Here is an 18,337-nt window from a genome sequence, read left to right as displayed (position 1 = left end):
TTGAGAATATTTTTTCTCCTGAGTATATTTATTATTGGCATAATTCCTAATATAGTGCAAATTTAGCAGAACTTTAAGATTTTCAGCTTTGGTTGTTGGCATTTTTTGGTACCATTTCTGCTGAGATACGGACTGAATGTGGGACATGGATAGGTCAATTATTTTGAAATAAGTGTCCTTTGCTTCATATCGATGGGTGGATGCAGCTGTCCTTATTTGTATTTAATCTTCCTTGAGAAATCAAGCATTCTGAATAGTTCAAATTTCAAAGGTTTCTGGTGAATTTTCCCTAGAATAAATGCACTGATCAGATGCACAAAAGTGAATTATGTGTCACTTTCATAAGATAGTGAGGTTTTCTGGATGAAATATCTGGTCTGTTGTCAGGACTGGAGAAGAAGGGGACATTAACTAGGAGATTTAAAAAAGGTTTCTATTTGATGTATTGTCTACCATTTCAAGCTCACTTTCAGATCTGTTGTGTCCTTTACAGACACCCCCATTATAGAAAAAAGGGGGGAAAAAAAGGAAAAAAGAAAAAAAAAAAGTAGTTTAGCTGTAATTTTATATCTTTAATTACTGGTATACTTATGCAATGCACATTCAAGTGCACTCTTCTGGAGCATTTCATCTTCCGTGTATGACGGACAAAAAATAATCTTGGTTGCAGAAGCCATCTACTTCAAGATCACCTCTCATAGGTTTACTTTGTAATACCCTTTACAATTTTAAAAGTTGTTTTTCTATTATTCAATTTTTAATGATTAGATCTTGGTGTTTTCCTTGAAACTAGTACACTGAAAAAGGAAAACTGTACAGTGGGATTTTTGCACTTCCCATCTCCTTTTTTCACCTCTTCCAACAACTAATATCAGCATCATTTTTCTTCCTGTAAGCTGAACAGTTGGATAAGACTGAAGTCATGCTTCCGTTTCAGGGCTGTTTTTTCAGATTTTTAATCTAATGGCATTTCCTTTGTCTAGCACCTAGTGAGGCAGCAGCATCTTATTTCTTTGGGATTTTTATTTCCTCTTTTTCTTCTGAGAATTGCAAAACCTTTGTATTTCAAAGATTTTTCTGATCTTCCAAAGTACAACAATTGTTTATAGTACCACAAATAAATTTTAAATCTCTCTGATTTCTTGTAAACTTTTTATTTTTTGTTAATGTGCATATTCACATACATACTCATCTAAAAGATGCACAACAATAAGGAAAAAATGCTCTTTGTAGCTTAAGGGTAATAGTGTCAATGGTAGGTGCTTTATCAGAAAAGGATCAAGACCACAATTAGGAGAAGGAATGGGGTTATTTTCTGAAGTGATGAATGGAAAGATTCTCAAGATCTGCTCCTAGGCCTCTGGTTCTTGGTGGCATCACAAAGACATCTCTGTGATATCTAAAGTAGGTGTGTTGAAAGAGAAATTCTCTTACTAGTCAGATACATCTTGACTCATTTCAGAAGGGTACCTTGTCTACTTTGTTCTTAAGACTGCCTTATGTAACTGGAGAATGAAGGAAACACTTAACAGACACTCTTCTTTGGCTGTTCCCTTACTTACTTTTATGAGATTGCTTCTGTCTGCATAGAACAGTTTATAGACAAAAAAATAAAAAGCCTACAGCCCATTTCCTAATTAGAAAACCATACCAAAACAAAACAAAACAACCCCTTGAGAAGTCATGTAGGAGGAATCAAGAAAGGAAGTTCTGCCGGTCATTCTAAGCACATGGCACATGGCTTAGCTTGTTCTTGCAGAGAAACTGATTTTTTTCAGCTTCCAAACAGAACTGAAGAATTAGGAATTGACAGCATGGGAAGAAGAATAAATGGGCAAAATGTTTGAACTAAAAGAAAACAGTAAAAATGAAGGGGGTTTACTTCAACACAAACTAAACAGTTTGGTTTTATACTCAGTTGAAATGATATGTTTCTTGATTCAAGCTAGTGTATTGTACTTTAGTGGTAAAGCAGGCTAAGAACCTACACTCAGCTACTGCTGCTGGGCTAAAAAGGGATAATTTGCTAAATGGTGGCAATTCAGTCTTTTGATCATATGACTCTCTATTCAAACAGCAGTGCTTAGTAGCTGTTGCCCCTCCAAAATAAAGAAATAAAAGCTCTGTCATTCCAAGTCATAATGTCACACCTTCCAAAAGCAGCAATTGCAACACTAGCATTGACTGAATTGAATTTTGATTTTTAACTAAGAACTGTAATGCCTATCTTCAAGTTGTGATCTGCAGATGGATCTGTTTCAGTTTATATTTAAATGGTTGTAGTTTCCAAAGGAGGCAGTAGGTAAACCCTCCAGAGGGGGCTTACATTTAAAATTGCATATGATGAATGCCTCTTTGAAGTTGTCCTGCACTGTTGTTAGTATTTCAGATAATCACTGGTTCTTTTCTGTCTCACAACAGGGATATTCATTGTCAATGTGCCTTTGGAATACAACATCTTACTAAATGCGAGCAGTCCCACTCTACTGGTGAAGCCCGTAGGACAAGCACTTTTTACATTTGTCGATGGCCTAGATCCCTACACCCTGTATGAGATAAGAATACAAGCATGCCAGAATGGTTAGATGATTTTAAAAGACTCACCTCTGTGACTTGAAGGGAATGGAGATTTTCCAGATAGATTCAACTCAGCAAAAGAGATAAAATCTTATTCCTACATTGGATTTAAATGTTTACCTAGTACAAAGAAAGCCTAGCATTGAATGAAACATTAAATATTTCTTCATGTTATATCAGAAATATTTTAAATGGAGATTTAAAAAATGTATTTTAGTTAACGTGCCATTTTATTAAAAGCTCTTCACAAATACCTTAACAATTTTTGAAAATGTGCATACAGGGCAAAATCAGTTCTGTAACTGTTACCAACAAGAAGTGGTTATTATAAAGACAGAAGAGCCCAAATATTACAAAATTACTTGACTTTAATGGAAATTTTCAAAATCCCATTGAAATGAGTTTTTCTAAAATGACACTTTGGAAGCAATTCTCATCTGCACTGGTGAAAATCAGGAGTAATTAATCAATGGAGTTTTTAAATGGTGGTAATTTAAATAAGTCTTTAATAATGAAATGAGGTGAAATGAGGCACTGTTTCATCAGGAGCTTCTTTACTTGAGATTCATTTGCTTTTACTGTTTCTTTTTTGTTATTGAGAAAGAAGCTGTTATCACTAAGCAAACTTCGGGTTTTGTAGGTGGATGTGGAGTGGGTGGTCTGACATATTCAAGAACTGCTGAAGCACCTCCTAAAGATTTGAGCCCACCTATCGTTAAAGCAATGGGAACTGCGCTCGTAGAAGTGAAATGGGCACCACCTAGGAAGCCAAATGGCATCATTACTAACTACTTTATTCACAGGTAAATGCTTTTATCACCTCAGATTCTTGGCCTTATTGAACTGTTCATTTCTTTATTCCTTGATATACTGGGAGTTTTTAAAAAAGTAGAAGTATATGGTGAAATATATATTGCCTTTCAAATGCTAATGTAAGATGCTGGATCTACAAATGGCAAAAAGCAAGTGAAAATATATTTTTAAAAATTCAAAGGGATAGAGAAAAATTATAGGATAGATACTCTCACTGTGCTTGCCCAGACCTCTAGGTACATTCTTCCATCCTCTCTGATAGACAGTTCAGGAGTTTGGAATGGAAACAGCAGTAATTCACCATTTTAAAAGGGAAAAAAGGGTATTTAAGTTCCTAACACAGATCAAATTTCCAAGATAAATAATTATGTTCCTGTTTGTAAGTAATCTGTAGTGTGATTACAGTGCATCTATTTGCGTTCCTTGCTGTTTATATTCAGCTGCCCTTTCTAGGTGGTTGACTGACATACCCTCAATGCCTATGAGCAGCTTCATGAGCCCTGTGTGAGGACTTTGCAGATATCTGTGTTTAGGGAAGCATCAAAGTAGCAGAGCACTGACATCTGTTGTGCCCACTGACCCTTTTTTAAAAGCTTGCTGAAGGGACCTTCTTGAATAGCTTCAGAAAGTCAGAGAATATAAAAAAACTCAAGCCATGTATTGGAGAGAAATTTAAACTCTGAAGTTCCTGGTTTTCCCAGCTCTAAATATGTGTAGTAAACACATGCTGGGCTGAACCTAGCCTCCCACAAAGAGTTTGGGACATTTTATTGTATTAGAGCTGCGACTGAGAAGACAGGGAATCCAATTACCTTTTGGAATCAGCAGTGATAATTAATATAAATTCACTTTTTCCTTATACACTTTAGTAGTCTCTAAAAATTCCTGCTGTCTTGAAATATCCTTTTGTTTGCCTTTTTTAAATTGTCTGTTAAAAATAATATAAAAAAAAAGTCCCACCCCTGTATAAAGAGGAATAAAATGTATGTTATAGCCCAAGACGTGTCTTCACTGTGTTGGTTTTGTAAATAAAGCCGATGATTACCGCTGCTATTCCATGGCAACCATAGAATGGGAAAACAGGAAATATAATGCAGAAAGCCTGCTTCAGTGAAAAATACTGTAAATTGAATTTGACAGCATTTGATGGCATTTGATTATTCTAGTCACAGCCAAACAATGATATAAAGAGTAATATGAAACAGAATGTGTTACTGCCTAGCAGACTCAAAAGCAATAAACCTTCCTCCAATGTGACACAATCACTTCACAATCATAATTGTAGCCTGTTTGATACCTCTGAGTACAGCAGAAGGGCACTGACTGACATAGATACATTTTGTTTTTTATTTAAAGTGAAATGAAAATGGCGCACTGGGGCTCCAGATACAATCGGTATATTCACCTACATAGGCATGAATCACTTGGCAGTTATTTCAGCTGAAGTTTAAATGTGCTTAGACAACAACAATATCAAATCTTTCTCAGATAGCTGCAAAAAAAATCAGAAATGGGATGTAAGCACATAGTTCTTTTTCATTTTGTAGCCACACATAGTCTTATGTTGTTATAGCAGCAAGCCTGCAGTATTTCTATGGGAGGTTATGGCATGTAATTTCTTCTTCATCATGTGCCTCTTCCTTACTGCATCACCACCAAAATAAATTCATTTAACTTCAAAACCTGGAATGCTTGGGGAGCTACTGTGTGTACTGAACTTTGCATTAAAATGGCAGGACTTGTGCTTTAGTCTAGAATCATAAAAGCACTTGCAAGTTTGCAGCCATTTTGCTAGAAACCAAAAAATTAAAATGTTAGTTTATGATAAAAGAGATGGTGACATTTTATTTTTGATTCATATAGAGGTTTTAAACAGAGATCTGAGGCTTTAAAACTCCTAGCAAGGACCACAACTTAGAAGAGATTCTGAATGAGAAAAGATTATGAGACAATCCCCAATCTACTTCTCTTCCCATTCATCATTACATAACATCCCTGTGACAGCCACAGAAGTTGTCAGTCTGGAAAAATAATATTATGGAAATAGGTGATGTATTTCTTGCTGTATTTAATACAATATAGGACACATCAGCTGATAGAACCGCTCTCTGTTGACCACTAGCATGCACTCTGTAGGATGCACATGAGATGACTCTTAAAAGAAATATTGCCTGTAAAATTATAAGTATTTTGGTTCTTGCTTAAGGCAGTGTCTGAATTTCTGTCAAAGTGTCTATGTCATGTTCAGTAAGATTGTATTATTTAGTGTATATATATGTGAGTTTGTAATGTAGCTCTCATTAGGTGAGCAATCCTGATGGTGACAATGTAGCAGAAAAATCAACAGGCAATTTAAGATAGAGGACATGTCTCAGTGGCTGTTGACTGTTGTGACTTGCAGTGTAGAGGCTTCTAGACTGACTCTATGATTAATTAATCGCCTACCCTTGTATCCTTAACTGTGAGCTGCACCAGATGGGTTCCAAGGTATGTATATTAGTAGAGTAGTGGTTTAGTATAAGAATCCTTATGGATAGATATGTCATGGAGTGTAAGAATTCCTGAAGGGTTTTATTTATACCTGTAATTGATAAAATACCTAACCTAAACTAGCATGTTACCTGCAATAGTCTCAAATGCCTTTTGTTCACTTTTTGACATCAAAACTTGTAAACCCCTCCCCCCCCCCAAAAAAAAAAAATAATAAATAAATGTACAAACTACATTAGTATAGATTTGTTGAATCCAAATGGGAAGTGAGGCTGCTTTATTTTAATTGGATGTGAAACTGTAGAGGGGGAGCACTGCTGATGTTGCATTATTCTCCCACATTTGACAGTGTGATTCCCTGGCTGTTTGAATCTTACCCCAGGACTTCTCAGTGTTTCTAGAAATAACTCACTACCACTCTGGTAAGGAAAACAGCAGGCACTGCTAAAACATGTACTTTTGTTGCATGGTGAAAGGTAAACATGTGAGGAATAACTCTGGGTTGACCTGCAAGACCTCAGGGATTCACTGAGTCTCCTTCCACGTAAGAAAGCTGAGGGGTGACTGTTGCAGTTAGTGTTGCTGCAGTCCTCCGCATAGAGCTCTAGAGTCAACTGTCACAAAGAGGATTATATTCTCCTCTTTGTGTCATCTGGCTCAGATTGGCAGTGGGGCAGGGAGAATTTGCCCTTATAAAAACAACTGTATCTGAGCATCTTTAAAATGAATATAAGCAGCAAATCAGACTGTGCAGATGAAGAGACAGCTTCCAGCTCTCGGAAATGTTATTCTCCTTTGCAGCTCATTGTACATAAGAAACACTTCCAGTTAAATGAGCAGTTGAATCTTAAATCTTAAGACAATTGAAATGATTACAGACTGTTCAACCACTTCTGTTCAAAGTTTATTCATACATGAAGATATTCTGGTTTTTAGCACTACAGATGGAACCATTTACCTAACCATAAGTTTCATTCATTAAATATTCAGCAGTAATAAGAGCTAAATACTTAACCAGACTACATTGTACAGCTTTGCTTGTAGATGAGCTTACAGTTTGATCTTTTAGTGTGAAAAACAGTTTATCACAGTTTCAGAAATTTATAAAACAACATAAATTTGTGTATTCATTTAAATGCCATACTGCTTGGTCAGACAAGACATATTAAATGTGATTTTATTGCACTAAAGTATACTCACTTTTCATTTGTCTGCAGAGATTTTTTTTTTAGGCATGTTTTTGAGCACATGCAGGAAAGACTATATTTTTAGGTGCAGGAGAAAGTCATAGTAGTGATTCACCTTTCAGAATTATATGCCTTACATTAAGTCAGTGAACAGCATCTAAGGGAGAGTTCTGCATAAAGCTTAATTTGCCATTACAATAGAGCATGGGAAAGTGTATTAAAAATAGATGATAAAATTTTGGGGTCAATGGGAAATTTTGTACCCTGACTCTTCCAGACATTTTGTTGCAAGACAGAGAATTGCTAGGGTATCTTTCCTGCCTGTTCTACCTGGCATGCTTCACCCAGTTCTGCCAACCAATTCTCAGTATCAACACATCTTATATTTTGTGTATTTCACTACACAAGAGACGTCATACCTCAAAACCCTTCTTTTTTCAAACTCACACTTTAATCCTTCTAAATTAAACGGTGTTCATATTGCCTGCTTGTCTCAGAGTTTAGCAAAAATTCTTTAGTTTCATATAAGAAAATAATGTATTCATGCATGCCTTATATATGCATATACACAAAGGATGAATAAACAGCTGTGTACACACATGCATTCATTATGTTGTTCATATTTGCTTGTAAATACCTGGGTATATATTATTACAAGCAGCTAAGATTATAATTTGTAAAAAATTGTTGCATTTTGTATTTTTAAAGTAATTTCTGGGTTGGTCTAACAAAATAAAATCTGACAGAATTCTGTGAAATACAGATTTTCTCTTGCCAAAGAAATGTTCTTCAGCTTTTCTGTGTGTGTAGTGATGATGACACCCAGTACTCAGACAAACCAGTTTTACTTCTGCAAATTTGCCCTACTTGCAATAGAAGTGGCAGATAATGTAATTTGTTTTTTGTTGTTGGCACAGAGGGTGAAAGTGCTTTTACGTTCTGCAAAGGCCAAGGTTCCTGTGAAGAGTAGGAGAAATACTTAAATTCATATGCAGTACAGCACAACCATCATTGAGATTTATCACAGTGTTTAAATGTAACCAACTTAATTTCACACAAACATTTTTATGCCAACTGAAAGAATTGATTTGATAACTGTTTTGGAGATGAGTGCTCGCCTTATTACAACTGTTGTAAATTATATACTAGAAGGGGCCACATTAGAAAGGGACTGAGGATCATCTGTAATCTCCTTTGATACTCAGAATATCACCAGGTCCAACACAAACATCTGTAGTAGGAATGTTATATATGTGTATGTGTGTGTATGTATAGATACAGATATATATACGTACATACAAAAATAAAAATCCATTGTGCCAAAAGCCTATACAGTGAATTGTCTTCATATATCTTAAGGTTGCATTTTTAAACAAATACAGCATTGGAAAAAATATGTCATTTATTACAGAAAGCACTACTTGTGATATTTTAATGAGTTTTTGTGATGGAGCTGCAAATTCTGCTATGTTTATGCACAAGGGATTGCTTACTCCAATTGCAAGAACAAATGAGATGTTTATTGTGGGCAAAAAAGAATTTAAAAGTGTACGGCTTTGGTTTTGAGGGCATGATAGAATATTTATCCTTTGTTCACTAGGTAACGCTTTTCTCAAGTAAATTGGTCATAAGTTTTCCATGAGGGATCCTGAGATGAGTACATCCATAAATAGTTTGATTCTCAGAAATGTTGAAATTTGCACCCATTTGCAATTCAAGTCATTACTTAGCAACTACTTGTGGATTTAAAAGTTAAAATTCTAAATTCTGAAAGTCTCATATCTAATGTGTTCTATCCTAAGTGGACAGTATGCTATTGTATTGCTACTCTGCTACTATGGACTGGTACAGCACACTTGTTTGACATATTTTGTAGTTTTCTTCTAGATAAAGGAGAATAATTAAATGATTGCCTCAAAAAATCTTTTCTTCACTACTCTAGCACCTAACACAAGTTCAGGGAAATGCTTTTAAGATGCAGAGATAGGTAGGCAGTTCCTTGCGTGTGTGTAATGTGTAGAAGTAAGTTCTGTACTTCTCTGAAGTACAGCTTGAAGTTAGAACTTCAGCACCTACTACCGTGGGACTGTTAAAGTTATTTTCAATTTTAAACACAGTCCCTTTGATTTCATTTCAGACGTCCTGTGGGCAGTCAGGAAGAGCTGCTTTTGTTCATCTGGACTGAAGGACCTTTGGAATTTATTGATGCATCTGATGCTCTACAGCCTTTCACCCTCTATGAATATCGTGCCAGAGCTCAAAATGCTGTGGGGTCAGTGGACAGCCTGTGGGCTTCAATTCAGACTCTGGAGGCTTCCCCATGGGGCATGGAAGCCCCCTGGGCACAAGCGACAAGTGCGTACTCGGTGTGGTTGAACTGGACCCAGCCTGTCTCTCCCAATGGTGTTATATCTCTGTATCGAGTAGTCTATCAAGAAAAACGCAGTGATCCCACGTTTAGCATGCCAGCTGTTACAGCACTAACCGTAACGGTAAGAACTGGACCACAAAAGAGTGGTTTAATTTTTTAGTTGGTTTTACTTTGCTTTGATCTCTGTGGTATTTTAAAGTCTCATTTAATACTGATTGGAAAAGTGGGGTTTCCAATTGCCAGTAGTTTTGTTGGTTTAAGTGTTGTGTTTGGCCCAGTGCAGACCAAACCATTTCACATGAATATCCAAATCCTGGTAGAGGCAAGTAGATTACTGGAAAGCATAGATGGGGTCATGTCTGGAGGAATTAAGCACATGCATGTAACTTTGTCAGCCTTGCTCTGAAAATACTGTCCTGGGCTTTTTGTCTGACTGTCGAAATACTTTCACGAGGTCTGCACAAAGAACAAAAAAATCACTTCTCCTTGTATATAATTTTAGTTTTGTGATTCAGTTGGAATCACAAAGCGAATGAATTCATTAGTAATTACATAGTTCATATATGCAACACATTTGCATGTTTCTCTCATAATTCATTAGTAATTAAAGCAGATCTACTTTTACTTTCATTACATGTACTTATATTAGAATGTAACTTTGCACTGCTAATATGTCTTTCCCTTCAAGGGACTTTCCAAACATTAATGTCTGTAAATATTACATTTCTATTCAGTATGTGAAGGGATAGACTCTGGAAAAGGCAGGTTGTTTTGTGAACTGACTAACAATATTATGTAAATCAGTGACAGAAGTGGTTATGGTTTGTGCAGTTACCGCTGTCCTCCCACCTATATATTGTTACATATAGATATATATAACACATCTTTTCTATAGAAAGACAGCTTACAGATAGTTGACTAAACTGCTCTGTATTAGGACAGATGCTGTACTTGGCAGTCTTCTGAAAATAAGTTTTAGAAAATGGTTAAGGAGTTTGTAATAAAGTTGGGTTTCCTCAGCAGGCCACCTCAATTTCATAAACCTAGAATTTTTCCTAAATTATGTTCCTAGGCCATATTTGTATTGAATAACACCGGAAAGCTCCATAATTCTTAATTACCCCAATTACAAATTATCTGTTTGACATTCAAGTTGGCTCCTAAAGAGCTTTCTCTGGAATACTCAATAGTAACCTTAAAGTAACTCCCTCAGACAAATCTCAACATGACAAGATGGGAGATTCCAGCTCGGTAGTTTTACATCCTCTTGTGGTCCCATGGTTCCAAAGCAGTTTTGTGTCTAGCTTCCTGGAAGCCTAAGCAAATTAAGTTGGTAATACAGCTTTTTCTGAAAAAGAAAACGGGTCCTGGACTGAATGATAGGAATATATACTTTTGGCTTCTGAAGTAGTTGCATTCACATTGTAAGTATGCTAGGTTTTAGAAAGTAGATTGGGATTTTGAAGTCATTGAACTTCAGTAGCCTTTCAGTAATTAGCTCCCTTAGCTTGTTTTTAAAAAAATAATCACAATCATAATTGTGATGGGACACCAAGATTTCAAAACCAGTGAAATGACAGGGCTTCTCCTAATACTCTGCTTCAGCAGCATGCAATGTGTTGCTGAGCGTTGGAATTGACCTGGCCGGTCATGCATTGCAATGTCTTCTAAGCATGCCAACAACAACAGAAAATGTCCAAGATGGTTGCATTGTGGGTAATAAAACCTACCAAATGGTCTTTTAAATAATGTTGCCACAGTGTGTTTCTTTAACAGCATCAGTTAAAGGCCTTTTAAATTAACAAGCTATTATTTACTGAATTAGTATTTTCCTGGCTCCAAAGTCCTTTATTTTCCCCAAACACTATCCTGAATCAAAATGACATCCTGGCAGCATATGTATAGCTGTTCTACTAGTGTTGCAGCAAAGCTGACTTGCATGTTTTTTCTACTGTCCTTTGTCGTGAACATTTATCGATTATTATTTTTGCTACCCTTTTTTATTTCTAAATATTATACTACCCTTTGGGGAGAAATCTTTCTGCACAGCTATTCTATCAGTTGAACTCACTTCAAGCTGCTGTAACTACATTAACTCAATAGAGTTGCTGCTGATATATACTAAGGAGCTGAGGTCTGAATCCTACCTCTTCTGAATATAGCAGAACAGCTGAAGCTTTGAATCAAAGTTATTGACATAAAATGCACAGAGTCCTGTTATCAAAGATATCTTTGGGAGGTCAGGTCAACTATCCCAGCAGGCAAAAACCTGGACACCAACTTTCAGAGTTATAACCCCTTAAAGATAGAATTTTATCATGAAATTGCTGATATATCCTTAACTGTAGCTTTGTGAACGAGACACTTTAATTAAAATGTAATTTTATTGAAGGAACTAGCATTCCAATGATTAAACTTCTGCCCCTTTAAAATATAGCTTTCAGGGGTACTAGGCTAAATCATTTAATCTCCTAAAGCATCTCTATTGGAGCTCCCTCGTGGGATATGCCATTAGTCATTCTCTCACACAAGCTTCCATGTTACAAGCAAGACTTAAAGTATTAAGCGAGCAATGAGTTTGGTCCTTTATTTAATCTGTTAGACTCCATTCTTATCCCATTAGATTATTCCAGAAAAAAAAAGCAGTGCTAGAATCACGGTAGCCAATCCCACCCTTGCTCTTGTTGGTTGCACCCTGGTTGCCTGCCACAGGACATAAAGCTTGACCAAAACCTAAAGCAGAAATACAATCCTGCAGTGACACTGCAGGATACAAATTAAGCCCTTGGTAAAGTCCCTGCAGACTGTTCTAATTTGGCAGCTTCATTTCAATCCATTTCCAGAACCAAATGAGAAGCATCTTCTGGGTTTTCAAACCATTTGACAGACTTATGCACTCTACCTTCCCAAAATGCAGCTGTTCACTCGCCAGTTAAGGTGCATTAATCTGTACTTGTGTCAAAGGTACGGCTGTCCGGTACCTTAAGGTTATTGCTGACGCCCTGAAATTTTATGCTGCCTAGAAGATAAAAATGAGAACTCAGTTCTGAGAGCAAAAGCTGCTGCCACTCAAATGAACGGAGGATCTCCTGCACCATTGGAAGCGAGTGAAGTACATGTGAGCCGTTTTGAGGCTTTGCAGTTAAAGCAGTGTCACCCATTTCCCTAGCTTGTTTGGCCAGGAGTGTAGTGACAGACGTTAGGTGACAGCAAGTTAAACTGACAGTCTGGTTTATTTGCAGAGCAATGTCAAGTCAAGACTGGTTACAGCAGTACAAGTGTCTCCTGCAATGTCTTCCCAGTTCATTTTAACCCTCTAAAGTAAGAATGATATTTAGTGTCTTATTGACAGCATTAACATGCGACAGATGTGTTTGCAGGGGAATGGAGTGACAGTAAGTTCTCATTTACAGAAATCTGCATAAAGTGACTAGGTTGTCAAGGCAAGCTTCTGACTCTTGTGAACATAGGGCTTAAGCTTGTGAACATAGGACCCAGAGCTGATTTCATCATCAAGCCAGCACCTGCCAAATGGCAAGAAAGCATCACAGCTCTTTAACTGTTATATTCCATACAATGTCGTGAGGTAAAACTGTGGGTAAGTTTGGACTTTTTCTTGGTAGATGTTTTTTGGGTGTGTAATGCTGTTTCTCCCATGACAGTTATATCAAGTATTGGGTTGTTTATCATGAAAAGGAGAATTCAAAGCCAAGAAGATAAGTAAAAAAATACAACTATGTAGCTGTTAGAATGTGCTTGGAGAAGGAAAAGCATCCAGAGGTGAGGGCTGTAAAGAAAAATTCTGCCTGATATGGGCAGTGACTCCCATTATTATTATGTAGGATCAAGGTCTTGGTGTGTCAAATCTGCTTCAGCAGAGTGTAGCTAACAAGTACAGTGTGCTTGTCACAGGTTGCAAGAGATAGGTGTAAGCATTGTAGGCTTTATTCCTGGGAAATCTTAGACCTGTGCCTACCTAGAAGCACAGGTCTACTCACAATGTGTTTTCCAGTATGAGGCTTAGGCCAAATTTATACTACAAGGCTTTTTTTTTTGGCACAGCTATGTCAGCTAGGGGTGTAAAAAGTTAACACATCTCTTAGCTGATACCACTGCACCAGCAAAGCCTTTGTTTTGGATGCAGCTATGCTAATGGTTGAGAACACGTTGGCTTACCTTACATTATTTGAGGAGATGGCATATAACTCCACTGTCCAAGCTCCTCTTGGAAGATGCTTCATCTATGGTAGGGAAATCTGTACGCATGTTGCAGAATAGCAATAACAATAGAGACTTTGATAGGAGGATGAGGCTTTGGCTTGCATGATTATATTGTTGTAACCAGACGGTAATTTGTATATTGAATGTATAACCAGAGTAAAAATAATAAATAAAGCCTACTTGCTGGAAATCTCCATAGAAAATATATCAGAAGTCATCTTAAGTAGCCAGTACTGCCATAAAGAGATGTTTTCTATGGAAGATTTTACAGATATCTGGAATCTCACATCCAGAGTTAGTTCCTTTCTATTAATAACATTCAGAAATAAATACATCTGTGTGTGATCCTTCGTTTCTGTTTCCTCATATAGACCAGTGAACATCTGGCAGCATTAGAGATGAGATACTGTGTAGTTACTAACTCCCTTGTACATAACATTATTGGGTAATGCAGTACACAGGACTGTACATGACAACTTCCATCTAGCCATGAAGATTGTAGCCACACAAGTAAGAAAAAATATGCCAAAGAGAGTGATCGATGAAACCTTTTTATACATGCCAGTTTCACATGCCTGGGAAATGGACTACGCTCTAAGAAAACAAGATGAGAGTAAATGCATGAATCCCTGCACATGCCATAAATTCAGAAGATGTGCTACTTAGCAAAGAATGAAAGCCGTAAACGGCAGTGGAGGGCAAAAGTTAATTAGGCTACTGTGCTGCTGTTAGTGAGTGGAAGGTAGCCACAACCAGAAACAAGATGGCTGCTCAGCAGTGCCCTAATACAGCCAAAAGATCATCTCCTTAGCTCTGCAAGGGCTTGTGGGTTAGGGGGAAATCATACACAGATGACTAATTTTTTTATGGTTCACAGCCGATCAAAGTGAAATTCAGCAGCTGTTCAGGACAAGTGACCACTCTAACGGCTGTAATATAACCTGCTAAATAGAGAGGGAATTGCATGAGAGCAAGAGGTTAGCTGTGATTATCGGCAGGTGAGTGCTTTATTGAAGTTGAAAGACCATTAACATTGATGGAGTAATTATTTCAACTTGAAAGTAATTACCTTGATGGGTGATAACTTCTCCAGTGTTCCCAGATTTGATTGGACCAAACAGTTGTGAACTCTTGAAGCCTAGAAAAATATTACAAAAATACTGCAATGTTTAAATTACTGAAACCACTGTTAGAGTATTTTAATTATGCCTAACAGTGAAAAGATTTTAACTTACAACAACTGGTGACCTCTCATGTATAGAGACGTTTGCTTTCTAATTCCAATGAAATGATCCACGCCTACTACTACATGTGTGCTGTATGTGATGGGTCTGCAAATGAATCATTTGATTTAAATGCAGTTTTTAAGATTCAAAGCCTCGTTAGCACAGTTTCAGGAAGGGCTTGTACTGGAATTGCTGTAATTGTTTTATTTGCCAGGAAAGCCCAGTAATATAAAATGCTTCCCGTGTTTTAATCTCTAGACCTCTTAAGCTTACACAGGATGAATACAGGACAAGTGCTCCTTCACATTGAAGGCTGCTAAAAGAAAAAAAAAAAAGTGTGTGAGGCAATCTGTGTCTCACAGATTCTGTTGTTTCCATGCTGCTGCAGAATATGCTGGATTTGGCACTACAGCTCTGTTTAAATAAGCATTTGGATTGGCACTACGATGCCCCTCCAAGAAACTGATTAAGTGCTTCAATAAGCCCCACCTATCAAGGCAGACATGTAGAATTGTCTAGTTAGAGCAGAAAGGATGAAAAGGATTGTTGCACAACTTCGATGATTTTGAAGTGGTGTGGTAATAGAACTGGACGAGAAAGGTGAGAGAGAAAGAGAGAGGCTTCAGCTTCTCTATTTATACCATCCTTGCTGTAACCAAGGCCACTTCACTGTCTCCTGGATGCTTTCGGCAGCCACAGAAACAGCTTTAGACCCTGCTGGCACTCTGCCAAGGAATCTTTGCATCCTCGTGAGTTAGAGTGCGGGGTAGCGGGGAGAGGTTTCTCTGGTGTCTGTGAGGTCTTAATATGTTGTCAGGCAACTGGCAATTTGGATTAGTGAAGGTTACAGCAAAGGAGGTTTTCATTCATTTATTTATTTATTTATTTTACTATTTTCTCCCTAATTCAGTGTGCAACATGAAGTTAACATAACTTTGCCCTTCGATACATTTTTGGACCAGAAGTAAAAACACTGATAGGGTTATGTCTGACCATGCCAAATCACACACTCTAGACTGACTAGACCCGAGTGCCTTGGATCAATAGGTAATTTTTTTCTACAAATAAATTAGTTCCCTGTTCAGAAATATCTGGTGTATTTTATCCTTGGGTTTCTCCTTGTGCAAGATCCAGTTTTCACCCATTCCATAAGTCTTTTGATGAGTGAAACACATGTAGAATTAGGTCTTTTGGTGGATATTTAAAATGTCGGACTTTAGACATCTAACCTAGTCATGCTATTCGTAACCATGAATGTCCTCTATAGACCATGAAACCTCCAGAACTTCTAAGGCATGGACATTTACCTTCCTTGGGCTGCAGCTGTTCACACGAGACTGCTTTCCTCTAGTGCATTCGTGTGCCACTACTGGCATGTCAGTCAAAAGAAGGTGGTTGATTTTAAGCTGATTAATCAGCTGGTCTTTTCTAACCCACATAACGGGATTATGGAGGTCGACAGATTTAAAAGATGGTACCCTCTGACAGAAAGATGGTCATGGGCAGCAGTCTGGAAGTGGTAATCTTTTCAATTTGTGTACCTGCAGTCATAAGAGGAGAGGTGACCACATGACAAAGCCTAAAGTCAGATGCCTAAAGTGAGATTGTGTAAATGCTCCATATGCTGTTTCTCTCTATATGTTTTTATATGTATGTTTTTCTTTATGGTGTCTTTCTGTAATTCTTACATTTCAGTTGTGAGAATAAGGTTTAGCTAATCAGGCACTGTGGAAAAATACCATTGACAGGATTTTTACTAATTTGGAGAAACAAAATAGCAAAACAGAAACCCCTACTAACCTTCACCTTATTAATTATAATTTGATAAGATATGAATTATGGTATGAAATACGATATATTAATTTTATATAATATGAGGGACATTGTTCCCTTTGTGCCATGTTTGTGTGACTACACTAAATCCGCTTTAAAAACAAGGTTTTGGTAAGCTAAAGATGTTTTTTCATAAATAAGTAGGAAATAAAAATGGAGAAGGAGGCGGCAGAAATTTGTTGGGTAATATGTACAGCTGTTTTTCAAATCAGATATCTGTTTAAAAATGCTTAATTGGATTTGACTAGATTTTAATTCATGTTTAACCAACATTCTTAAGTGGATGTATCAGGCAACTCCAAGATAACGCTCTTTGTTGGTAAAGTCGTAGGGCAGCTTCCTAAATCCCCAGGGTCATGCCCAACAGCTACCAATACAGGAATTCTTCAGCTGATAATTAAAAAGGCCACCCCCACCCCCATCCTATTCCCCTGCCCACTCCCCTCCACAAATAAAGTCTTTTATTCAAATTGGCTGAGAAGTCTTATGTCATATGCTCATATTTCATAGGGAATTTTAACAAGCAATAGGTAATTTTAATAAACAGAATCCTACCTCTTTTTTTAAAAAAGCAAGATCAAGCCATATGACTCATGGGAATTGGTAATATAACATAGAGCCTCGTACCGCTGGGGACTCCATTTGAATCTAATCCAGGTCTACAGTCACCAAAGTCATTCTCATCAAACAGCCGTGGGGTGTCCTACGCAAGATAAGTTTAGTATTCTCAGCTGACCTCCTGTCCTTTCTCTTTACTGCTCCCTTTTGAATCCATTCCCATCACTCAGCGTCACAGCCTCATTCAAGCTCATCTCCCCTATGCTTGTTGCAGTTTCCCATTTTCTGCCTGCCAAGTGACCTCTCTCTCTCCTCCTTTCAGACTTTACAAAAAGCACTGGAATGCATGTATAATCTTGCCACACTGGTTTTTTTTAGGGGGCAAGACCCTAATTCCTGCACAGTGCTAAAACATGAGTTTATCAACAGAAAGCTCTTTGGGAGTGAGAATGGGTGTCTGTCTGTTAATTTACAGCACTATATAAATATTATTTTTGAGACTATAATAGCAATTATGGTGAATAGGGGCCAGATGGCCTCTGTATCTAGAAAGCAGAATGGCAGTGTATTTTTAATGGACTTAAATGTTACTTTTTGACAGGCAGCTAATATTAAATTCTATATTATAGGTGCCTGTCAGGTGAGTATGGTTCTGAGTTTTGGTTTTTGTTGAACTAATTACTAATGTCATGCCTGGATACTTTTGCCCACTAAAGCCTTGTTCTGTGGTGGGGTCTTTGTTGTTGCCTTTTTTTTTTTTTTTTCTAAGGATGGTTATTGATCTCTTGCTGAGCTGAGATTTCAGTTTTATGCCAGATAGTTTGATTAATGGGTTGGTTTCTGTAAGTGGACTGAATGGGGATAGGAAGCACAAGCCGCTCATGCCGCCAACCCTAACTCCGTCAAGACGCATAGCTCATTATGAAACAGTTATCAAGTATACATGAAAAATTAATTGGGCTCAGTTTGATTCTGAAAAGGATCAGCTTTCTACTTGGCGGTCCCCCCAATCTTTCCAGATGTTGCACGCTAGCCCCTCGAGAAGCAGCGAAGGGAGATGT

The 18,337-nt window shown here is 37.4% G+C and overlaps 1 protein-coding gene across 1 annotated transcript in view; it reads left to right on the top strand.

The window, feature by feature from the left end:
* USH2A (usherin) overlaps positions 1-18,337 on the top strand; it is a 390,454-nt gene that overhangs the window by 326,282 nt on the left and 45,835 nt on the right. Inside the window, 3 exon segments of the mRNA XM_027788579.2 lie at positions 2,422-2,580; positions 3,218-3,380; positions 9,205-9,559. Coding sequence (XP_027644380.2) covers positions 2,422-2,580; positions 3,218-3,380; positions 9,205-9,559 — 677 coding nt within the window.

Source organism: Falco peregrinus, chromosome 11 (assembly GCF_023634155.1).
Source record: "Falco peregrinus isolate bFalPer1 chromosome 11, bFalPer1.pri, whole genome shotgun sequence".
NCBI lineage: Eukaryota > Metazoa > Chordata > Aves > Falconiformes > Falconidae > Falco > Falco peregrinus.
The sequence above is the reverse complement of the archived record's forward strand: the minus strand, read 5'-3'. Positions and strand labels throughout refer to the sequence as shown.